The sequence below is a fragment of the Anopheles coustani genome, chromosome 3, assembly GCF_943734705.1.
Source record: "Anopheles coustani chromosome 3, idAnoCousDA_361_x.2, whole genome shotgun sequence".
Lineage (NCBI taxonomy): Eukaryota > Metazoa > Arthropoda > Insecta > Diptera > Culicidae > Anopheles > Anopheles coustani.
In genome coordinates this window covers 57,467,959-57,494,319 of record NC_071288.1, presented here as the reverse complement: position 1 = coordinate 57,494,319, position 26,361 = coordinate 57,467,959, and the positions used below count along the sequence as shown (strand labels likewise).

Here is a 26,361-nt window from a genome sequence, read left to right as displayed (position 1 = left end):
TTTACTGACAAATTCCAATCATAATGAAAATATATGTATAGATACCATCCATCCAATGCCGGGACTGTAGTTGGCGTTCTTCTGAATGGTATCTTAGCGATTCATACGCATTCATCGTAAAAGGATATGTTATTGATGGGCAAGCAGAGTATATTACGGTGTGCGCATGACCATTAAAAAGAAACGAAATACGTTGAAATGGTAAAGAGAAATGGTCGATTGCTCTATACATGGTATATGTGTGCTGATCATACATATAATCATAAGCACATAAAATGTGAAAGAAAAGCCATTTATCCGATGCACGCAAATGCACTCTGTGCAGCTAAAGCTAATAATGACTTCTTGCAAAACAACCAAATGTTCGATTGAAAAAAACATCATGTATATATTAGCGACGATAAGAACTATACTGAGTTCTATACTCAGAACTATACTTGATTTTTTTCAGTAAAGTTTGCTAAAAACCAGCAGAACAAAACTAAACAGCGTCGGATTATTTTGATGATAGACTCGCAGTACTACTCCTTTTCCTGTATCTTCTTTATTCAACCAATGTTGCTTTCGTGTTTGGTAGTCGCGATAGGTTTAGGAATGATTAATCTTTTAAGTGTGTTTGTGTGTGTTTATGTTTAAAAGTATGCCTTTGGTGCTTATAGCTCGGGGGGCTTGCAAAGCACGGACAAATGGTTTATTGTTGGAAAAAGAGCTCGGTCCAACAGAGAGCGTGTTGCAGGAGAAACGAGAACACCATACTTACATAGAGAGGACCTTCCCATTGCTCCGATCCGGTCAAAAAAGGACAGCGTTTTCGTCCCACCATGGGGACCGTCGCGAGAAGATGAGAAAATTAAATCCTACCGTTACCCACGACGATGATAAAATTGGTAGATGGCGATTGTGAGGCATGGCGGCATGCGGGTGCGTGGATCCGGGTATCCGGGTTTTCCTCAACGACTGGGGAGAAGGAAAGGGCGCGAAGGCCCAAGACACAGTTGGGAGTGTGTCGTTCGAATACACGTTGTCCTTTTAGCTTGGTACGTCGGTCGTACATACTGAGCTGCTCGCTGTTGGCCTCAGTTTAGTGAGTGCAGTCATTCAGTCCGTCTGGTTTCGGGGCGTACTCGCGTACGTACGTGTGCGATCTTTACGGTCCATTCCGTCGGTGATGGTGGTGTTCCATAAAAATTTTATATGCACCTCCAATCCTACAATCATTTAATAACGACAAGGAAGCCACCTTGGAATGGAGGCGAAATAATAAAAAAAATCTTGAACAGAAATAGCGACGTGAGTGTTGAAAGTTTAATGATGAATTAAGTAGGGGAAAGTGGTTGATGAATCATTGTTTTAGTGAACGAAATAGTGCAGTTTGACATACATCGAGTGAATCAATCGATGACAGTGAATAAACTTATGTTTTTGAATTTGAAGATTTTTAAATTCCGAGAACAAAGACAGGATTGTGTCAATTATGCATTGATCGATGTTTAGAAAAATGCGTGCAATTATTGTCATGTTTCAGTTGAAACAGTTTTTACATCATGACAATCATATGAATTACGAACTTCAGGTGTTACATTTCTTAAATGCCAGATAGGAGCATGCAAAAAACAGTTGAAACTCAAAAATGTACAAGCTCAATGAAACAAACAATAATTGTAGGATTGTGATAATAAGCACTCTGTTGTAACCATTTACACATCGTAATAAAATCATAAACCCTTTTTAACTCTCACTTGAAAGTGGCCCACGAAAAGCGCGAAAAGAGTAAAGCTTCAAAGATGTGTAATCTTCACTTCGCAAACCTCCGTTTAAGTGAAACTTTTCGTAAACATCAATGTCCTTTCAGCTAGTTTTCAGTTAATATATTTTGTTGCAGATAAAATGAAAGTGTATACATGTTATCAATTGACAAGAGTGGACTTATGAGAAACATTTGCAGTAAAGAGTATAATTACTCAATTTGACCTGAAATATTGATTGAGCATATAAATCGACAAAGTGAAGATGATCATTAAGAAAGGTAAATATAAACGTTTGAATTTAAACCTTGTTAACTCGATTGCATCATATTACTTGCTGTAAATTTGCGTTTTTATTGGGTTGGTATATTTTTGTTATTGATTTATAGATAATATTGATTTATAGATAAGATATTTTTCGTAAATATTTTTTATTAATCATCAGTGATGGGTTTAACGGTGAACAAAGTAGTTGCTAGTGACCCAAGGGAGTTCGACATTTATGCTGCGTGCAAACAAATACTATTAGTTGATCAACTCATGTATCAATATATAAAAACGCGTTCCAAAGTTCCAATAACTACGGAATGAAGAAAAACGAATTTGTATTCATAGTTCGCTGATTCTCGGCAAAGATGGTTTTAATGATTAACCCGTTCATTCTAAAACTACAATTTGTCTGTGGGATGTTTTGAAAAATCTATTTAAGGCGATATCATTAAATGCTAAATGGTAAAATTATAGCATTGTTAATTATATAGGCAATTAATTGTATACTTTTCGTCACCGTATGTCAGTATTTTTCTTACTGATTGATTTGAAATAGTTAAATGTCTTAAGAGTAGTTAGATCTTTTTGTATAATCCTCAATCACATGTACATAACGCTTTAAAACGAAGGGTGAAAATGATGGCTAAATATTCAGGTTCCTCAGTTAAAAGAGGGAGAAGATGAAATGAAGTAAAGAAGAAGTTTTTAGAAGTATTTTTAAAAACAATTGTATTGAGCTAGTATCGTGATTCGCGTCGGAAGTATTTGGTAGAAGGGCAACAATTAGGCCCACTTTTTTAGTTTTTATCTCACTGTCTGTAGGAAAAAAAGTTTTCGGATGCAGTTGCCAGCATGCCTGGAAACACTTGTATCCTTTGTTCACCTACAAAAAGAGGTCATACTTGCTGTGCCAATAGCCTTGGCATGTAAGCGGCATTTTTGAAAAACTCATCAATAAAAATTAGACGACCTTGAAAATGTGTAACATTTTTTTATGAATACTCGTCCAACGTATGCTTTAAAAAAATCGAACAAGCGGATATCCTTCAAAACATAGAATACGGTTCAGCTCAATCTGTTACCCTTAAGGCAATAAATAGCTAGAAAAGGGGTCACGGAATGTGTTGTCCATTTGACCTCGCACTCTTGTGAGGATAAAGTGATCTGTAAGGTCAAGGCAAGCAACGTACTTTCATGTTAAACAGAAAAAAAGGATTAGTTTATTGTAAAAACAGAAACAGAGCTTAGTTTATTGCAAGTAACCTAGCAAATATATTCTAGTTTACAAATTGTACATTTCGTCTTGAATCCATATGCAAGAGTAGAAGGTAAAATTTTGTTAAGAAGAAAAACATCGAGCATTACCCTTTTTCCATTTTGTTTTGTATTTCTTCTGCGAAACATCGAACATTTGAATTGGGAACGCTTATGGTGCGGTGTTGCACGGCTGGTTCAGGTTCAGTTACGGCATAGCACAGGAAGTAACAGCATCGACTGGTTAAGTCGGGCTCAAGGCAGCGCGCACATCAAAGTGGCCGAAAGATCCACAAAAAATATTGGGAGCTTGCTAAGAGTGTCAACTTTGTATGTGTGAACCATCGTTCATGAGTTTGATTTATTACACACATGTCATAAAATTGTGTTTTAAAAATCGATCGAGCATAGATTGGTATAATCGAGTTTATGTATTCCTTTGGCATTAGAAACTTATTTACGTGAACATCAATAGTGGGATAGGATTAAGTAAAAATATTGTTAAGTTTACATATTTGAATTCTAAAGTATTATACAATTTAACAAAGAGATAAATTAATACCACTATGCTTTGGTAAGAGAAAATTCTAAAATCAATAATGCTCAATAATAAGGCGTTAAACCGATCATCAATCACCATTCTACTCACTTGTGAAGGCATGGGTGCATAATTGGTTGAGTAAATATTTATCAAAAATGTGTGTTTGACTTTATTTACGCAAAGGCCGAAGCTCGGGTTTTTGTTTATCGTGTGATGTTTCCCTTTTTTGTCGGCGGAAACAGCTGTTTTAGAAGAGGTAAACAATCGTTAGCAGGTTAAACATTGTTTGATTAGATGCTCGTTTGCCAGATTTTAAAGCTTTTGTTTGACTTTATTTATGCTTGCTAGAATCTTTTGGCATACACAGTGAAGGACATTTTCACACGAATTTGCATTATTTGAAGAAATAAGTGTACAGGATTGAAATGGCTTAATTAAATAAGAAATATATGAACAATGAGATTATGTTCAAGAAACGTTGACACTTCAGTTGTATTACATTTTCCGTACGTGTCTTGTACTAGTAAAAATACCGTAAACTTTTAAAATGCCTCAGCTGCCGTTACCAAATTTTGCGTCTTGTTTTCCTTTTTTTGAAACATATTTTCATCGAAACCGAAGCTAATATTATACATATAAGGTTGTTGAGCACAATGCACATTTAATATGTTTAGCGAGCATATGTTAGTTATAATTAAGTAGCTAAATTTACCACATACACTGTTTGCATTAATTAATTTAATATAACAGAAATTACATGAAATGTTCCATTATGCATTCTTCCTATACTATTAATTTACCGTTGTGCCAAATAATTCACATGGAAAACCTGGTGAAAAATGTGTGAGGATAGGTATAAATATTTAGTATATAGTTGAGAAAATGTTTATTGTTATTGGCCTAGTGGGGAACATAAATGCCTTGAGTCGAGTGCTTATAGTAGGTATCGAGCAGTTCCTCATACTGGTTCAAAGTTATGCTTTTCATGTTTTAGTAAGGTGTAAAATGAATTGAAATTTTTATTTTTATGAATCAGCCACGCCTTTTAGTACTTTTATAATGAAAGCACGACAAAATTTAAAAAAGTAATTACAAATGACAAATGTGTAGGTGATAATTTCATAGCTATGCACTTTCCTTTAATCTCATAATTGTAGAAAGGATCATTGAGATTTCTCGTTTGTAGAAAATGATAAGGCTATTTTTCCGATATTAAATTTTTCGAATTGAATTGAAAATTATTCAATTATGCAAAAACTCAAGCAGCGTTGGTTAAAAAGAAATGCATAACGCCGTAAAAATGCATGAGACTTTTTATAGCGTGAAGTGAAAGAATGGTAAAGAAAGTTAATTTATATTTCGCAGCGACGCTTGCAATAATGGCCTCCATTTGCTGTGTCGAATGGCATCAAACATGCGCAGTAAAAGAAAAAGTGTTTCATCGAGTATACGCTGCTGTGTGCGTGTATTTTTCTGACGCCATGATACTCAGGTTTTCAGGGGGTGTGGCTTAAGTTTGTGCTTTCTACCTACCATGGGAGAAGGGAGTGGGAAAGAGATAAATAGTTACTTTAAGAAACACCTAAGAGCCGCTTGATGTTGAAGGCGTGGTGCAGGAACGGATAATAAAAAGACAAAGAATAGTAAGTGATATGGAATAAATGCGACCAGTCCTCTGCAAGGAGATGATTGAAATACTTTCTAATATGTGTGTGTAATTTGTTGAGTACAATAAATGTTTAACTGTAAAATCGAATACGTACGCACGCACAATCATTTATTAAGTTAATGCATTTTCATGTTTAACGAACTGCTACAAATAGATATAATTCATGTTTGTTAAACCTTTGACTGGTATTCTATTCTTGAACACTGGTATTCTATGTACATGTCTTACAATATTGTGTAATTAGAAACACAGCAAACCTTTATCGATATCATTGCCGCGTCGTGGATATTTTCTATACTTTTTAAATTAATGCCTTTTCCTAGTAACTTCAGAAATACATATAGTTCGCAATGTAAGATAATATGCATGTGCAATTATTTGATTTTACAATGGTTTTTACTGAGACAAGCTTCTTAGCAATCTTCTTGCGAAGAAGCTAAAGCGCGAAAGTTGAATGTTTGAACTGAACCGTACAAATAGCTAAATGAATTGAATAAATAATCAATCAAATCACATTCTCAGTAAAATTTCTCAACATTTTTCACTCAAGTTTAACTTGTTTTGCAGTTCATGTAAAAATAATATTTCCTCGAAGGAAATATCCTTCCTTTATGAGGTCGTTGTCGTTGGTTAGCTGGTGAGCACTAAAGTTTTCAATCGTTGGTTGATAGGCCTCCTATCGCCCGACCTGAGCATTAAGGCCTTCGATGAGCTGCGTATAGAAGGCGTCCTTATCAACATCACAGCACTCCCAAGGTGCGGGCTGTGCAAATTTTTAATGCTCAGGTTGAAGAAGCGACCACGTATCTTCAACCTACACATCCTGTTGTGATCGGCCACTATCCGATCACACGTTTCCTCATAGCACCCATACAAGGAACGCCGTACCGAGCTCGTGCTTGACTGATCCGTTCTGGTAGATCATGCAATCGCTGCGGTAGCGGCGCTCCGAGACTCCCTTTCAGTGAACCTCTTGAAGTGCTACTATTTGGGTGAGGTAAGAGTCCTGCAGTTCCATGCATCGAGTTTCCAGTTCCGTAGTCCTTTTTCCGTCGCGTAGGTCTGACATGATTGGTCCAAATAAGTTCTTCATTTCGGTATCTTTTCGTTGCGATTGTACAAAGGTTGGCAAGGCCTCTCCCCCCGCCTCTTATCTCGTCGGTGGAACAGTCAGCAAAAGCGGCTACCAGAACGATCGTATGACATAGATCTTCCATTTGTGAACAATGTGGAGAGGAAACCGTTCGGAAAAAAACGGAAAAAGAATTGAAAATACAAAATTCGAAACTACGCTAGTCTAGGCTCACTAGAGGGCGCTTACCTACACCAGCAGAGGGCGCTAGCAGTCAATACACGTATCCGGTTCGACTGGTTCCGGGTCTGTTCGACAGAGGTCGCAAACCGGAAACGTGTGTTGACTGCTAGTGCCCTCTGCCGTGGATTTTTTATTTCTTATTCAAATGTTTTTGGTTTTTTTTCAAATCCACCGAAATTAATGAAAATTTATAAAAATTACACGTTTAACGTGTTCAACGGTACAGCTCTCGTCAGTTGGATGTGTAAAACCCTTCGGTACATTGTAGGTACTTTACTTTTGAGCCCGCTGTTGGAAAATATGTCTCAATACCTTTGAATAGAAGTAGAAGAGAAAAAAAGAAATGACTCTGATTTGATGGAGTAAATGGAGACCTGGTCTACAGCATCTCAAATCGTATGATCCATAATGATTTATGCAGCCCACAAGTACGTAACTTACAATGTTGCACTGTCAGCGAAACATTTTTGTTGTGTTAATCCAACGTTTGATTGTCATTTTGAGCAGCCATGATATCCAACTTCAAATTTACTGATCTCCCTTTTATGAAATTTTATTTATTGGCCATTTGATTATAATTGGTGATATATCGTTACATATATAGCTATAGTGTTGTGATTTGTCCTTAATCTAAATTTGTCTCGAGAAGCAAAGAGGCAAATTAGTCACGTCAAATTAGTCTGCGTAGTCACTACTGTATCCCTCAGTTTGTAGTAACCGAGTAGTAGTGTAGTAACCACACAACCGACCCAAACTCTAACATGGATCGGGCTAGACTGATAAATATGGTTGATCCTATCATGTTTTGCTAGCAGTATATCAAACGATATACTGTCGAAGTCTGCCTTTAGATCTGTGTACATAGTGTTTACCCCTGTCCATGCAGCTAAAAAAATCCGAAACAAATTCGACTAAATTTGTTGAAGTTGACGTTGGGGCATGAACCCATGCTGAGCCAATGTTATGTGGATTTTCAACCTACCGATCAACGCATTATAAACAATTAATTCTAGTAGCTTGGCTATTTCCGGTACTGACGTAACGTAAGTTGTATGTTGTATAGCATTACAGAAGCATGGTACTTGCAGATCGTGAAGTTATCGATCCTAAGCTAATAAATAAGACTACTCAATGTATGCGCTGACAGGGTTGACAATGTGTGTGAGGTGTTTCCTTACATCACAAAATGTCGCGCATTGAAATTATTTAATCATCCACAAAGTAACGAGCAAAAGGCGACCTTCAATCGATCCTACCTATGGTTAATTGGTGAGTTGGACAGATCGCTACCTTTCTACCCGAGCATCCCGTAAGTAGGCCTTCCTACCATGACGGGTTTAAGTTTTCTGTAGGATCTGACTTTTTCAATTAAAATGCGCCCTGCTCGATTATGAAGTCGTAAAATAGGCTTTGTTTCTTCTTAGCGCCTTTTTTCTCATACTCATCTTCGTCTCCTGATTGGGTCGGCCGTCTATAATTCTCCAGAAGGGACACAATTCGGCACACTCTTTTATCTGTGACTAGCCATCCGCAGTTGCCAGATCGAAGAGATAAACGCTGTCAGTGAAGAATATATAAGAAAAAAATGGATGTAGTCAAACCCAAGGATAAATACTACCCGACTACCCGCGGTAGATACATTTGCATTCTCTTAATTAACCCTCAGGCGTATCTATTTTAATGAAGATAGCTAGGCGTGGTAAGCGTAAGTTGGCGTAAGCACTCTTCTCTGGCGTCGTGAGTTCGAATCCCAACCAAGTTCAATTTTCTTCAAACAATTTTGACAAGTTAACGTAAAGAATAATAAAATATAACATCGAGTTGAAAAAAGGCACAGTATTTTGATGATAAAAATTAAAATAAATAATGCTGTGCGGTAGAATGCAACAGAAAGTATTAACATGAACTCCTTCAATGTTATTTGCAAAAATAACAGTATCCACTTGAAACAACCAGTATACAACTATGGATCAATTCTACAATCTTTTTGTGTTTTTTGGAGAAGATGAAAAAGATCACTTTTGGGAAATTATTAAAGAAGCGGTTAGTTTGAAGATCATGGAAATAAATGGACTAGCAAAGAAATCTCTAACACGTTTCTAAAACATGATTACGTACAAAAAAAATCACGTAATACAAGTTTTTATTGGATACATTTAAGTGAATTGTAGTTTTATCTACTAAAAAACACTAATCAACATGTGAGTGGTGAACATGTTGCGTAGTGTATGGTTTTCGGGACTAAACTGGGGACCCTTAATCCGCCACTGCACATACTCTACCCGAGATTTCTTCTTTTGTTGCAATACAAACCCTGATACTGGATTCTGCTTATACCCCTCCCTACTCTATTCGTTGAATGTATTATATTTGCCGAACGGCAACGGAAGATGTTTTACTTGAAACGGGATCATTTCATCTTACCCGAATGGAAACAGGAGGGTTGCTAAGGGAATAAACAGAACATCGGGGCTGACATACTTTGTCTTTCTTGGGCACCATTATGCTCCTCGGAACGGATGGAATACCATTCTGCGACAGAGTTTCGAGCAATACCATAAGTAAAGAGGACCAATCCCCTAGGAATTCGTTTGGAATAACAGGCGCCCTTTCGATAGCTTTCGATTCTATATTTTTGCTAGTGCCAGGATTGCTGTCGATGGTAGAAACGTTGCATGGACAGTTGTGGCACAACCCCATGGCACATTCGTTTGTAATTTCATGGCGATAATTTTTATCAGCAAAAATAAGATTATCGGTTCCGTTGTCGTTGGAGGTTCGTTGTCCTTGGTTGTACGGTCCAATCCCTGCGAGCTCACGGTAGCCATTTTGCACGCAAAGTGGAATGGATAAACTGAAACGAGAACAGCCGGCAACGTGGCAACGCGAGCTCTCTCGCTGGTTCTGTAAGAAACGTTGCTTGTAAGTCTCTCTTTCCCTAACGCCAGTTGTTATGGTGATTTATCACTATTTCTTTAGTGCTTTCACTGATGAAGCGACTATAGCACGTTATGAAAAAGTTAAATGTAAAGATGTATTGAAACATTATTTTTAAACAGAGATTATAAACAGAACTTCTCTTCCAATCCTTTAGTGTTTATCCATAGTTTTGATGTACGGTTATTGCATGCCGCATAAAAATTTAATAAAGATTCTACCTGAGTATGGTATCATTTAATGTTTCTCAATTGTATTTAATACTATAAATTATAGTTTTAAACAGTGGATCGTTTGTTTTGCGTGGTTTTATTGTCAGTCAGTAGCAGGAAGGGTTCCTACTATTTTCACGCTATAAGAAGTACTGTATTTCGGCAAAATAATTTTAATATCTGGGTTCTACTATTCTTCAAAATTATTTCACTGTATGTGCACGTAGTTGAAAAAGTTTTTGTTCAAAAAGTAAAATTCTACAATTGAAAACTTGGCTAAAGGAAACATCAAAACTAATAAAAATAATAAGCTCAAGTCTTACTGGAAGCGAAGACAGATACAAAATCTTCATCGTCGTCAGCGCCATGTTTTCTTATTCATTTTGATTGTGTCATTTGGCTTTGAGGGCAAACTCGCCGCCGTCCCATTACACGCCAACTCGAAAGCCACTTTACCTGACAACTTACACTCGACGAGATACACTCACACGCAGACGCGGTATACATATATACCTCACATCATGTATACATCACATACATCGATGTCTACATACATATTCGTATCGCTGAGGAGCAAACGGTCAAGAGACTGCTATTATTATTCTATAAGTGGTTCAGCAAAAAGGCTTTTCCCAACTGACCGCTGGTTGTTGCAAGCAAATCTGTCGCTTTGATGTTTTTCTGTCTGCCGTGTGTGTTATTATTGCTGATGCTCTTAGTGCTCGTTAAAATGGCAGCAACGAGGTAGAGAAGGCAAAGTTCAAGGCACAAAAGCAGACCCTAACATTTCTTACGATATGCCATCCCGTTGTTCAACGCGGTTGCATATGGAAGGGATGTAGTCGTTGCCATGTGGCGTGAGAGAGTTACTTGTTGGAGATTTCACGTCACGCATAGATTGACCATCGTAGCTCCTGGTAACCGGTACAGTTTAAACAATTTACATCAAATCTCGCCAAGACGTTGCCGACTGACCAGACCATATCATAAAGGCGACTTTCAATACCAAATTGAAGTTAAGATATCATTTGATAAAGGTATTTCATAAACAAAAAGAATAACTACAATATAATTTGAGTTTAATCTAATCACTAACAATTTAATTATGTTTCTTTAATAGCTAGAACTAGGTGGGCAATTGCATGCAATATGCATAGTTTTGATCAATAAAAACAAATGAAACGTTTATACACGAAGTTAAGATTATTTGTGAGTGCTTTATATGGTTTATAGAAGTTTAAATATCACTATACACGCTTTATTTTCATGAAACACGGATCAACTTCATTCATAATATTTACATTTCAAGAGTTTCTTATATCCTCAGTATACGATGTTTTTTACTTTTGTATTTTAAATGTGCAGCAGGGTACTTTGAACGAGAGACACATTTCTGTATTTAGTTTTTGTTAGTTTTGCTTTAGTTTCAAAATATTCAACAAACACGTATTAAGCAAAGGAAACGAACAGCGAGAAAACATAAATCGTTCAAGTACATGACAAACATTGTAAACGATAGCAGCTCCGCTACGCATCTTAATGATGACATTTGGGACCTTTTATGATTTTCTTCTTCGTATTTTTCTTTCTTTTAGCAATAGGAAGGTTACACGGTGCAGGATCAGTTTGAACGTAGAAAAACTGTTGGTGTATTTCGTTTCTTAGGTTTGGTTTTTTGTTTTTTATTCCAACTTGGATGTTGGAACAGCAATTAAAATATGATTCTTTATAAAAATACGACAATATGATAAAAAAAGTTAAGAGTAAACCTGACTTAAATAAGTAACAATTTGTGAATAAAAATGTAGGAAAACAATACAAATTGAGAGTGATATTGATCGCATATGATGCTTACCAACAATACAGTATCTAAAAACGTAGTATCTAGATTGTAAATGTTTTGTTAGTGCAGGAGAATGTTGGGTATCTGGTTGTAAAGGTTTTATTAGTTATCAATGAAAGCAATGTTTTTTGAACAATGGTTATTTGCAAAATAGTTACAACTTAAATAAAACATAAGCAGATTTCCCAAAGAGCAGCTTTTAGTTAAATCGGCAGCTTTCATGTACGCACGGATTGAATTTGGTTATAAAAATGTCAGATCATTGACCGCAATTCACAAGATTATAAACACATCAGCTGCTGTATTCGCTTGTTAACCTCTTGACTGGTCTTTTCTCATAAAAAACAGCATTCAAATCGAATTCTACTGAACGGCACCTTTCAACTGCTCCAATCTGAATCTTTTCTGGCGGTAAGAATGACAACACCAGGCGGCATTCTTTATTCTTTTCAAACCTGCCAGATTGAACGTGTTATCGGATGGGTCCCATTTCGGCGAGTTTCATGTTTGGCCTGTCTTTTGAGTTTATTTACATTGGATTCGCGTTTAGTTGTTTGCGACAAGTATGTGGTTTATTGTGGTGCCTGGAGCTAGTCAAATTGTCTTTTACATTGTTAAAATGATTCCGTACCTTCTGGTTTGAATAAAAACAAATATTACAACATGAAAAAGTCCGCCAATGTGACCATTTTCATTAGTTTAACCTATGACATGCTAACTCCTGCTTTCTTGACGTCTTTTAATTTCGTTGCAGAAAACAATGATAATCACTATCCATCGCTACGAGTGAGTGATCTAATTCGCAAGGTGAGTTGTAAATGCTTCATATTTTTACAGATGCTTCAAAACAGAAAGGGTTCGAATTGTTTGTTTTACCAAATCACAAGGCTTACTTCATCAATGCTCTTAAAACGACACTAGAGAAAGTTTCTAGATTGGAATGTATTGCGCATGATCGTACAACTGTATATCGTGCAAAAGACAATCTCCCTGAACAAAGAATATGAATCAAACGATGTTTACAAGGGGCATGTCTCCTTATAAAGAGTTTAAATTCAAAAACTGTTAGTTGAGCTGTCTCTCAGTGCAATACAAGAAGAGAAGTTGATATCTTGAACTGGTAAACATGGCAGACTGTCGGTTGCGTCCTATTTTAGTCCAGTTTTTTTTATATTCTTCAAATATGAGATGTTGCTACTGAGCAGCGAACAGAAAATGAATCCTACCGAGTCGAATGTAGTAAGGAGGTTGACTGGAGAAATATAAAAGATAAAGAGAGAACGATAGTTGACGGTGATGGCAATCATACCTGCGACTTTCGCAAGAGATAATCAGGAAAGAAAGAAAAAACGAGAGAATGCTAATGAATCAATTAAGATTTTATGGATTTTCTCCTCGATGGCTTGGCCTTTTACTCGATGCAAAGGATGGATCTGCTGAACGATTTCGTCATCTTATTCATTTCAATGTTCTTGCATGATTCTAGTTCCAGCTATTCCATGCCAAACGGAAATGATCTAGAAAATTATAAGTTTATTACTGCCAACCATAGCATTATCATAACGACAAACGAACCGGCCAAGCGATCACAAATCGGTTGCATGTAAGAACCAAACCAACTAGATAGAGACAATCAGAAAGATAGTTGTTTCACTGGTAGCGCTCTATTTTATATAGTACAGAATGCACCCTAGGATGGTTTGTGTTGTTACGAATATGTCGGTTGATAATATATGAACAGAACCGAGTAATTTGGAAAGTTACACTTGCCTGAAATAAAAAAACCCTAAATTCACGTATCACCTGATTGACCAACAGGTTCTGAAACTCTCTCTCGCTCTCTGAACTATTACTGACAAAAGACAGAGCCGTCGGTAAAATACAGGGCCAACTTGTATTGAAAAAAATCATTTAGTATGACAGAAAATAGAATGCTCGATAGAAAAGTGAACATGAGATGTGTTATGTAGTCATGAATGTCTCCTCTTCATATTAGAAATCGTGGTACAGAGGAAATGGAGGACGGTGGTTGATCCACGGGCAGAAAACTGAGACATGCGGAGAATCTCTAAATATTCAAATAAATTATGCCTGCCCTCTCTTTGGATTCTTCAAGCTGGAGTCGAGACAATCGTGGACTCGGCATGGGACGAAATAACAATCCCACTACATTTACCGTCAACATGGCGGCCATTGTCAGCCAGGGCGCGGATACACCATCGCGCACCCAGTCACGTTACACGAGATAAAGAAAGGTCGAACAGAGGGAAAACAAGAGAAGGAAGGAAACAGGTTCGGCTTTAGATTAGAAGACGCAACATGAGGGAAGATACTCTGTAGGTTGAGGCTATGGGCTGGGACAATGACCAAATATTCCTGGATCTCCGTTTTCTTTCCGTTCTTGGGATTGCTGTCAGAGGCATTTCGGAAGGGCGTGGGGGGTAAAAGATTTGTGATATGTCTCAGTCTTGGATTGCCTTCGTTACAAGAATACCGAACAAGCCGAACTACAGAGGTACGACGCACGAAAAACAGACAGTGAGAGTCAACATCATGAAGCAACGGCACCTGGCAGCTGTCAATTAAGTGCTTGTGTGTTGTCGACGCCATTTTGTTCAGCTGCACGTCTGTTTTATCTCAAATATGAGCATACAACTAAAAAGCATCTTCTAGTACTCAGCTTATGGAACTGTTTAGATTGACAAGTTAATCACGCTCCACACCTTTCATTAAGATTGGTTTGGTATTATAATTGCAACATGCTTCTTTCTTTTCAGAACATACCCAACCTAATAGGCCGGAACAGCATTTTAGCCAGTGCTGCTTACGGTAGGTATTTATCATAGTTTCAAAATGATCACTTTATGTAATAGAGAGGTAAATGAATAAATAGTAAACTTTTATAGCACTGCGATTTACTCGTAACTCCCTGGCACACTTGATGAACTTGAAAAGTGTTAAAGGAATCAGGAATTCAGTTCCAGTTGACTAGAAAATATCTTAACGGACATACTTACATTTGGGTTCAACATTTATTGAACCATTGGGTACTATTCTAAGAACGACATTGTGTTTGGAAAATGCTACATTATTACCATCTGTGGAAAGTATGCTTCTGCGAGTGTGGTTATAATCTAATTGCTCATACAATAAATGTTTATCGTGGAATGATGAAAGGAAACAATATGTAGAATTGAAAATCAATAAAATGGTAGGTTCATTAACAAACACATCGAGAAGCTCGGAGTTATAGTAGTTGATAACAGAAATTATATAACATAATGAGATCTGCATCTAGTGTTGATAGTTTATAGCCTTTGTTATTTTGTAAATTGTTTCAATGTTTGATTCAAACATCTGATTGAAGGTAATACGAAGTTATGAAAAAAAAATTATTTATCACAAATGCTTTGATTTTTGCGTATCAAACCGTTGTCGCATAACTTCCATCAGCTGACTGAAACTTTGGTGAATTGAATGATTTATTAGCTGATTATTGCTGTTTGACATTGGTGCGACCCGAAACCCGTCGCGTTCTCTCCCTTGCCATGGTTTGTGGCAATTTCCTGAATGAACACAACCATTTAATGGGATGCTTTTTTGGCACCTTCACACGTTGTTGGCAGTTTTATTGCACTTCTGAAGCGTCCATATGGCCATGCGTGTTCGTAAGATGTCTGGAGATTTGTTCATTGTTTGGTGATTTTTTTCGCATTCCTTGAGATAGATGCTTCTGGAGAAGCGTGTGCCCAGTAAAATACCCAGTACCCAGTACTACCCAGTAAAATTGCTCAGAGTGAAAAATATATATATATATATATATTTTCGTTCCATCATACTGTTATGAAATGGGTTCTAAAACCATTCCAGCAGACGGATTATGCTCCGTTTGTTTTTGTCCTGTGCAAAACTACCAAATAAACAATCGTTATAAAACTAAGCGTTTAACGACCTTGTTCGTCATGTGTTGAAGAAAGGAAAAATAGATAAAAGCACACAGCACATAGCCATACACACGTAACGAAAGACTGTTTACTTTTTCGGTTCTGTAATTGCCAAAAGTTTCTATCGATATACATTGTGACCCACCTTTATTTATGGTTTGTTATTTGACTACAGTATTTTACCTTATTGAGCGCAAATTTGAAAACAATTTATAAACGCGGCAGGAAGGCGGCACCAGATTTTTCTATCTTTTTTCCTTCAATGCTTCAAGATTTGAACTATAATTCTCGCCTAATGGTTGCTACTACATTCATGCCTGAGGTAGTGCGACATGGCAGAGGGTGCGATGAAAGATTTTTTAAATGAAGCGATTCGTTTTTAATGATGATTATTTTATGATTATTGCATTAATTATGGGGCAATGGAGAGCTGCTAAAGCGTTTTGTGGCGACGAGTGCTTTCGTATAGGTGTAATTTTCTTGCTGTTTTGAAGGCACGGAATATGAGGGACTATAAATTATATGACAGTGTGTTGTTTGTCTGTTGTGTGCTTTTATGACCCAAGCCGAAAGCGTGGTTATGGCTGTCTGAGCGCCACAGGTGACACCAGTGAGGACGGCAGGCCCGACACAGAAGCATTTGCACAGCATAAGTCGAATTGCAAACGACCTCGGTATTTTAATTGGCAAGGACGCGCTTTCGCATCCATCGATCAGCCACGTGACGATACATTTGACTGTCCCAATTATTGATTTGGCTCGAGTGTAGGCGGCGAGTCGATATTCGGCGTTTGGTCGCGGAAAAAGTACGCACGCCGAACGAAAGATGGCAGCAGCCAGCGCCCAACGCAACTTGCCGGGTCCGCTGTATTTACAGAACTCAGAGCTGAGCCTGTGTAGGTGGATGTCCCAGTGTGCGTCGAAAGCGCTTTTCGCGGAAGCAGAGAAACTAGAAAGGACGGCCCCAGCGCGCACGCGTCCGCCAACGACCTTTTCGGGCGCACACAACCAGCGGCAAACAGTCGGCCGAATTTCGGCTCGCTCGCTTACTCCTGCACAACGCATGCCTGCTCGGTCGCCTTCTCTACGACCACTTTGGTAAAAGCGCGCACCTTCCCCCTCTTTTCGTTTGCGCTGAAGCGGCATGCCGAGGCCCGTGTCCGTACACGGTTCCGTGTACGTATAGACTGTTAATCTGCTGAGAAGCGGCACACGCGAGAGGAAGCGTAAGAAAAGGCGCCGCGTATTGTTGAAAAATTGTTTTCTTAGCGAAGGAGAGTTGCTGGGGCGTCGAGTGAGAGGCAAGGTCGGATCTTTTCTGGCCTGTGTATGCGAACGCGGCTTCATGTGGATATCCCTTTTCGCTTGCTCCGGCAGTCGTTGTGCAATCGTCTTTTTCTCTCTGAGCATCATTCGTTTTTCGGCTGCGAGATTCGTGCATCGACACGCAAGGGACACACGGCGCTTGCTACGACACCACATAGAGAACGTTCGTTGAAACGCGCGCGAGTGCGGTGTGTTGTGCAAACACGCAGAGTTCTATGATTTTGTTTTCAGTGTAAGGTTGAACTTCTTCAAGTTAAGACGAAAGTCGGCTTTTCTTCGTAGCGCCACGCACACAGTTCACTCGGCGAGGTTAAGGGGCGCATTTTGGGAGCGAGTCGAAACGTACGGGAGTGTTGCGACGAGTGTGAACGGTGGACGGCGCGTGTACGTTGAAACGATCGACCGTTGGACGAGTGGAGAGTCGCGGCTAGGCGCGGGATGGCCATCAACACCCACTGCTACGGAAGGAAAACTGATTAGAAGATCGGTCGTGCTTGGCTATTTGATGGATAACTTAGTGCGCGTTTTGCGAGGATAGCAAGGTCCTGTCGGGATTCGCTGGGTTTGGCAGTGTTGCCGTTTTATAGCCCTCGGCGGGTACCGGGTGTCTACTGATAGGCGGGAAATTTGCGAATACCCAGCATACTTTGCTCGCGGTGATTTCGAAAATTAAAATTGTGTCAAACAGCGGCCAGCGTTGTGAACAAGAGAAGCCCCAACCGACTTATGAATTCAGCACCCTAACAGGCTGGTTGTTGGTTAGTGTTGGATAGAGTGCTCTTCACGTGGCCGAGTGTTATCGGGTTTCGAAGCTACTGAAATCAACTTTGCAGAAGAAAATTATCGTGGTCGTTCCGTCAGTATTAGCCCTACGATTGTGTTTGCAATACACGATTTGCAACTGTTAAAGTGCGATTCAAGTACGAACCAAAGACTAATTAAAACTAATTAAAACTTCATATCAGCTCTGGTTGTTGAGAATGGATTGAAGTGATATTTCAAGTACACTGCTTTTGTGAACCGAAATTCAACTACTTTTTCATGAGTTTACTTTGCTCCCTATTTGAGCGGTTTGTGGAGCGAAGCAAAAGAGTATTGATAAAAGTGACAAAACAATCTCGGTTGTTGGCTATCATAACTCCCCACACAACCCACGAGCTGGCAGATAATGAGCATCAGTTTCGAGCGTTAAGGTACTCTAACTGGTGTGACTATAGTGTGGTGTAATTTTAATTTGTTTGTGAAAATAAGCCTAACGGTAGTTGGTTTCTAGATTAGTTCTTGTGCCCGAAAAAAAAATCTAGTCCTGATCGTGGTAAAACAGATGACAGTCGTCGGTGCCTCGGTGCATAAAGTTACCTGTTGTAAATTGCAGTGCTGCGAAAATAACTAATTATTCGAAAGAGTGTATCCAAGGTCTCGAGCAGTAGTTACACCGGACTGTCCGTGGGTTGTTCTCGCTAAGACCGTGTACATTTGTGTTCTTTGTGAGCGATCGCAGCATTGTGGATCGTTTCTTATAACTTTTTTGTCCATACCGTCCTTACAAAACCGCAAAAATTACGATCACTCTGCTAAACCACCACCATCCTCACCACACCTCTGACCTGGCGTGCGCAATATACCACGATCCCCACGATGTCACGGCAGGGTCACACGCTGCTGCCGGGGCCTGGTGGGGGCAGCACTCCCATCCGGTGCACACGGTCGGTGCGGCAATGTATGGCGAGGATACAACGGGTGGACACACAGGTGTCGGAAGTCGCAGTCCTCCATCCTCCCTACACAACGCAGCCAGCCACAACAGTTCAGGCAACCATATCGTGCAACAACAGCAGCAACAGCAGCAACAGCAACAACAACAGCAAGTTGCCGCAGCCGCTGCCGCTGCGGCCGCAGCTGCCGCGGTGCAACAGCAGCAACAGCAGCAGGTGCAAGCACAACAACCTACTGCGGCTCAGCAGACACCTAACTCTTCCTCATCGACTACCGCTCAGCAACAGAGCAGTGCTGGATCTGGGGTGTCTGTACAGTCGCAAATTGTTCCTCCATCCGCAGCCAGTGAATCGCCGGGAAGTGTAAGCTCACAACCATCAGGTAATTGGGAAAATTGATTCATCCTCCCTTTCCACTGTTCACGTTTCCGATCCTCCATATGCATCCCTTATTAGAGTATTCACATAAAATAATGTTTAAGCACTTGTGATAGCTTCTGTTGTTTGTACGTTTGTTTCTATTTGTATTCTTTTTTTCTTATGTTTCTACTTTCGTTCTTTCAATCCCGCAATCCTTGAACTGTGCTCAACCAATGCGTGTAAATCCATTAATGATAGGTCCTATTCATATACCAGCAAAACGTCCTCCCGCGTTCGATCCAGATACCCGACTGAGGCACTCGTATCCGTGGGGCTACGATTCGGCAGCTGACTCCGCATACCATGCACAGTATCCCCCGTACGCGCTCGCGACCGACATCAAACCAATGTATTATCCGAGCTATCCAACCGATGCCAATTTCCAACCAGTAAGTGGACAACCTGTCAATGACAATTTTTGAGGAGCCAAGTTTGACAGAGGTGATGCTCGTACCGTGCGCTACAGTGAATGTTTTCGGTTTCTTTTTCGTTGTATTTTTTACGTCCCGTAGCATCACTACTATCCAAAGTATGAAACGGACGCCTACATTGCAGCATCCACCGAGAGATCCCGTGGGGTTACAGGGGATCCCCCCTCGCTGCAGTCTAGTTATGAATCATACAACTCGTCGGGACTGCGATCATACCCTGGCGAAACATATCCTAATCCTGGTAAGTAAGATGAGCAACTTTATTCATTCATTTGATGTACGATAATTTCGAAGTCATAATACATGACTTTTAAGATTATGGAAAGAAGCTAGAATTAGAATGAAAATACAGTAGACTCCCGATTTACAATGGCCATAAATACATATTTTTCATGTTTAGTTACACGATCGTTCAGTGGTTCGGGTAAGAAGAAAGCTATTCTCGCAACAAACAGTTCAATCAAATGTCAGAAGACCGGCGACAATTGGCTTTGCTATCTAAAAATTTGGAGAATTATTTGGTAAAAAACATAAACTGTTAAACCATGAATTACGCAATTAGTTCTTATTTAAAAAACGTTTGAACAAACGCTTTAAAATTGAAACTCTACTGTTTTTCTGATAGTTGTATATTAAATTTGGCCTTGTATTGTATAAAAAATTTCACGGTAAATTGTCAGATAGGTGGAAACATTTTTGGCTTCAAATACCATAAAGGTCCCTAAAAAAAGAGGTTTTGATTTTTTTCAAAACCAAACCCTCAAGGCTACTTGAACCAATTTCGGCATCGGAGCGTTTTGTGAGCTTTAAACAACATTTTTCTCTCCTGAGAAGACCTGCGCAATTGTACCTTTAGCTGTATGGCTGTCGTCAGCTGAAGGGCTACTTTAATAGCATTGGTTTTTCTCTCACGAAGTATAAACGTGTCGAAGCGGGAGAATTGACTAATATTTTTATTTACTCTAAGCGTGTGAGTTCATTGATTTGGGTCCAAATATTAGTCGTCTGGTTTATAACCGGAGGGTGTCGTGAGTAACAGCAATGCTTTGTTTATTAAGTTTTCAATCCCATCGGGCGTTCACTTTCCTTCATTGTGTTTTCAGCGAAAGCCATGCCTCACATCGATTGAAAGGCAGAAGGAACAGAAAATGGAGGACAAATTGCGTTGGTTATTTTTTATAGACTTCCGAAAAACTGTGTCTAATCGAACTTATACCTAGTTGCTTGAAGGTGACTGCTTGGTTGGAAGGTCTGTGAGGATGTTTTTGTTTATATACGAACTTGTAAACTATCCCTTGTAGCGTTGTGGTAACAGGTTCCGGCATGCATGTCTTTTGTGGGTTTGTTTACGTAGAATATCCGCGGGGCCTGGCGTTTGTCCGTAAATTGCTATTCTGGGATTAGCTTTTACTTCAGAAAATATCCTTCCTGTTCAATTGATGCCAATACAGGTCAACAAAGGCTGTAGTTTGATTAGGTTTTAGAATTTTTTTTATTCGTTCTGGTGCGGACGTTATTTATTCATTTCTTTAAGGTTATTTCTCTATGCGCGTATAATGGGACAACAAAAATGATTGTTTTTGTCACTGCAAATTGTACATCTCGAATATTAGTCGCCATGCAAAATGTTGTAGATATATTTTTAGTGAGTGAAGAAATTGTGCAGAATGTGATGGTATCTCGAAGATTGTTATTTTATTATTTAAACCTTCAAATCTTCAACTAAGCATAGCTAACTAATTGTTTGCATAACATATAAGTGAAAACAAATTTTCAAAAATAAAATTTCATTCTTCTTCGCTTCAACTTTACTATATATACAAAGTTAATTGTGTTTTGTCCTCAATGTTCTTGAAGGATTGCTCACTAGCTCAAAATATGATTGAAGTACTAGGTTGAAAACCGGTTTAGGTTTTGTACTCATTATTTGTTACATAATATGAGCTACAAACTAGGCCCGCTAAGTAATAATCGATTGTTTTCGAAAGCACAGTTTTGTATTTGAACTTGTAGTAAATTACCAAAGAAGCTCAAATATGTGAAATAGTAAAATAAATATAACCATCAATAAACCAATCATAAAATCCCCATTTTCACCGCCTCTGGAAATTATGTTTGTTGAGATCACTACTGCTAATTCATTGTCTGGGAATAATGATGATGATGGTGATAATCATGATGGTGCTAATGGAGGTAGTTAGGGAAAACTCATTTTATGGATATAATAAATTTTTACGGTTTTGAGTGTTTATAAATCTATAAAACTCGTAATACACCTGTTGAAGAGGTTTGAATGTTATAAATCAATTATTCGTTTTTATTTCCATTGTATCTATTGTTTTTTTAGAAAGGATTTGGTCGTTAAATAATGTTTATTGGAAGCATAAAATGACCAGGCATGTAATAAGGCTTAATTTTGACAATTTTATCAAACTTAGAGTGTCAATAGCCGCGACCGCCGAGCGGTAGCGCCGTTTAGAAAATCGGCCCATGAGCGCCGGGGCTCACCACCTCGACGGCGTGGGTTCGAATCCCAACCGAGACCGGACCCTCCCCTGTACGAGAGGACTGACTATCCACGTACAACAGGGAAACAAGTCTCGTAAGCCCTTAACGGGCAGGCATGACCGAAGAGGTCGTTACGCCAAGAAGAAGAAGTAGTGTCAATAGCACTGTACCTAGTTCTGATAAACTTGGCTTTTTAAGCGAGAATTCGAACTCACGCCATCGAGGTGGTGTCTCAGCACTAGTGGCCTAATGTTGTAATGGCCGATGTTACGGCACTGCTGTCACGGACCTTTATGACAAATGACTCTTCTACAACATGCAGCTCATCTTTGCTAAAATACAGAAGAAATCTTTTGTGGTTTTTGTTTACAATTTTCCAGTATTAACCATAATATTTGTCGTGTAAAGACTTGATGGCTCCTATGTTGTTTAATCTAGGTAAGATCTACTTGCCCCTGTGGGTAGCACGTGTATCGTAAAGATTCTTAAGTGCTAATAAATCATCTTACATGCTTCAGAACAAACAGTTGAGTAAAAATCGTTTAAAATCATGACTTGCGTTTCTTATAGTTATGTGAGTGCAAGACCATTTAGTACCGAGAAATGACCAGCAGATAAAAATTGTGCTCCATAATAAAATGTGACTGACGTTGCATGTACCTTCGTGTATACAAGATTAGAAAAAAGTAAAATCATTGTAGAAGAAAAAAAATTGTCATATAAGCAACCTCTTTGTTTTGATGATATTTTATTTGTCAGTGTTGTTTAGGCGTTCGTTACTGCGATGTTGGTTTACTTTGGTTTACATTAAAAAAGTTGACTTGCGGTCGTATGAAAGGTATCCGACATTTTCGTTTTTATACGTTTTATGAGCTTCAAAAATTCGGATATTCTGTTCTGTGGATATAGATTAAGCCCTCGACTAGAAAGACTAGCCGTGCTTGTGTGAACAGATCTATGAGTATTCCCCACGCAGAGTTAGTTAGTTTGGTCAAATAAAAAATAAGAAGAACCTGCCCTGCAGCCAGACAGAATTTCAATTCGTTATCTAATTCAGTATATGGCTTATTATATTCTGCTTGGGAAGAAAGGATGAGTCCCGTTAAGAGATATATAGCATGAAAAGTCATATTTACACACACATATATAAATAAATATTATATATATATATATAAATATATATATATATATAAACAGGCATACACAATTTCTGTTACGGTGTATCCTGTTTTTTTTTGTTAATATTTTGATGATTTTATTTCAACGTTTTCACTGTTTTGATTATTATCATCGTTATCTCAATATCGATCTAATTTACAGGTTCCAGTTTGTCGGTCGGCGTCACTGGTGTCGGTTCATGTACACCTTCAAATCCGTTGGAGTGGACAGGCAATGTGACAGTCCGAAAAAAGCGAAAACCCTATTCCAAGTTCCAGACACTTGAACTGGAGAAGGAGTTCCTCTTTAACGCTTATGTTTCCAAGCAGAAACGATGGGAACTTGCTCGAAATCTCAACCTCACTGAACGACAGGTACGTCTTTCCTAAATTCAATGCTGCGTTAGTCGTTGTCATTAATTTGCTTTCTCTCTTTTGTTGTGTGCTCCTAAAATTGTGCGTTCATTATGCGGTGGGCAGGTTAAGATTTGGTTCCAAAACCGACGGATGAAGAACAAGAAAAATAGCCAGCGGCAATCAGCACAAGCAAGTAGTGGCAGCAGCAACAACAGTTCCAGTCACAGCCATTCTCAGGCGCAGAGCCATCACAACCCGCATCACCTGGGCCTAGGGTTAGGCATGTCAGCGCTTCACGGTGCAAAAATGCATCAGTGACCTTTGGAGCAACAGTCACAGTCACCACAATTATCACAACAGCCACAGCCTCAACAGGCCCAACTCCAACAGCAGCAACAGTCTCAAACCATTCAGCAACCGCAATCCCACCATCCGCATCATCATCATCCGCAGTCGCTCCATCCACAGACGCAACCATCGCAGCATATACAAACTGTGCATTCTCATCATCTTAATCTTCCACCACATCAGCCTGAGGACGATGACCAGCTGAAGGTAGAACTGTGTGATGTCCCTACTGCACCAATGTGCAGTCACATTCCTCATCCGCACCTTGTGAACTATCATCAGCACTGATAAGAGATTGGGTTCTGTGATCGGTGCTCACGGGACCGGTAGCTCAATATGATGACGAACAGCTCTGCTTGGTGTAGTGGTAACGCTAATACGTAAAAGAAAAACATGTTTTGAAAAAAATTAAACAATCGTATCAATCGGATTTTGTGGGATGCGTGATGGAAGATTTGCTATATTTTCCGAAAGGTTCTTCACCGGTTCTATGTGGTTGACTGCGCATGTGTTAGAACTGTGCGTGAGTAATCATAAACGATGCTAAATGAAAAATGTAAATAGAATAACAATATTTATAAGTCGTGTAGCCAGTGAGACAGCCTATAAAAACTAGAAAAAGAGGTTAAGTCGTAACATTGAATAATACCAGAATGTCAAATAGTCCATTACAATCCATGGCTCGTAGTTTGCAAAAAGATGACAAGAGACAAAAATAAAAACAAAATTCTGAAAATTTGCAAAATGAACGCTGAACATTCAAACTCACACGTGAAGAGACACACAAACGTAAATTATAAAATAATATCAAATATTTGTGAGGGAAATGGAGATAAATGTATTATAAGGCTCACAACAGGGCGCGTTAATTGTAGTTATAGGATTCAGTAAATTAGTAAAACGTAGTGAATTCAAATCTCCAAATAATTTAAACCAAACTTCCTTCCCTACCTACAGAATACTAATTTATTTCCATTGCACAACGTGACGAAGCAGCATGTGAAAATCGAAAACAATCTACTAAAATAGAGTCAATATCATCGAACAATTAACTTACACGATATTAATCATGACATGGTGGATGAATACTGAATCGAATTAAACTTAGATATGTGGTTATTCTTATCAAATAATCATGTCAGTAAAATCGAGGTAGTAAAAGTGTTTCTGTGAATTTCATTCACTCTATTCTGTCGCCGCTAAAACAGTTTCTTCCATCCAAAATAAGAAAAACATAAAAAAACTCAAAAAAATTACATACACAAAACAACAAAGAAAAGAAATTAAATCAGATGGTGTTTTTTCATGAAGTTATGTAAAAATACATGAATGAGATAACTTTCAGTCAGAAAATGAGTGTAGATATAAACCGATGTCCAATATATATGAAAAAGACAGAGAGAAAAAAGAAAGAAGAGAAATTAAACAAAAAAAAAATGAGCAGAAGGAGTGAAAAATAATCAGTTACCTTAAACGATGAATGCTACGACACTGGAGATCATAATTACTTCTTTATTGTGTCTTCACTGTCAAGCGGATACCATTCACTTATTTTTGTTATTTGCTCATTAGGTTCTCTTCGTGTTCGAATACCTTCGAGATCGTGCTTAAGGTCTTGTATTAGTTTTATAATATGAGTGAGTATGAGTCCGATCTATTTGCACGTTGAAATACCAAGGAAGGATCAACAAAATCCACAAACAGAAATCTTGCTTGTATTGTTTAGAAGTCTCGGATTTTAAACATTTTATCCATTTCTTGCATAACTTTTATTGAACGCAATAATGTAATTTGCTTAATATTGTAGACTGATTTACTGTTTATAGAAAACGGATGAAAAATCGTGAAAAATTAAAAAAATTAATTGAATGATATGTTTTTATGCATATTTCGTTTGGATTTTTGATGTATTTTTGATTTGTTTCAAAACAAAACATACGTGTCTCAACTTCCACGTCTATTTGATTGGCGCCTTCTTAAGAAAACTTGTTGTTTGCTCAATCTCGAGGCGATAGTTTTGTTGTTTTATTTTCCTTGTATACTAAGAATTCTATGTATCAAAAAGCATTTCATTTGAAAAAACTACAGATAGGCAAAGAGTGATAGACATAATAAGTTAAAAATAAGATATTGATACTGTAATAGAAAATAAATCGAAAACTCTGTCCTTCCTTAAGTAGGATGACAAAAAATCGAATCTGATCCGGGATGATTGCAAGTCACTAATAACGCTTTTCTTTCGTGGTTATTTTATATATTAAATAATCTTTTTTGTATAGTTTTGCTACTTTTCCTGTACCATGGCTTCTATGAGTGATGGTTACAATAATTGAATAATTGGGATGGAATTATTCTGTTTTGTACACTTA

At 38.4% G+C, this 26,361-nt stretch overlaps 1 protein-coding gene across 1 annotated transcript; it reads left to right on the top strand.

Moving 5' to 3' along the window:
• Positions 1 to 2,010: 2,010 nt before the first annotated feature.
• On the top strand, positions 2,011 to 23,962 carry LOC131263469 (homeobox protein abdominal-B-like). Its single transcript, XM_058265673.1, has 8 exons — positions 2,011 to 2,026; positions 12,541 to 12,593; positions 14,564 to 14,615; positions 18,707 to 19,153; positions 19,390 to 19,580; positions 19,704 to 19,863; positions 23,451 to 23,662; positions 23,768 to 23,962. Exons 1-8 carry the CDS (start codon positions 2,011 to 2,013, stop codon positions 23,960 to 23,962), a joined length of 1,326 nt encoding a protein of 441 aa, XP_058121656.1.
• The last annotated feature ends 2,399 nt before the right edge of the window (positions 23,963 to 26,361 follow it).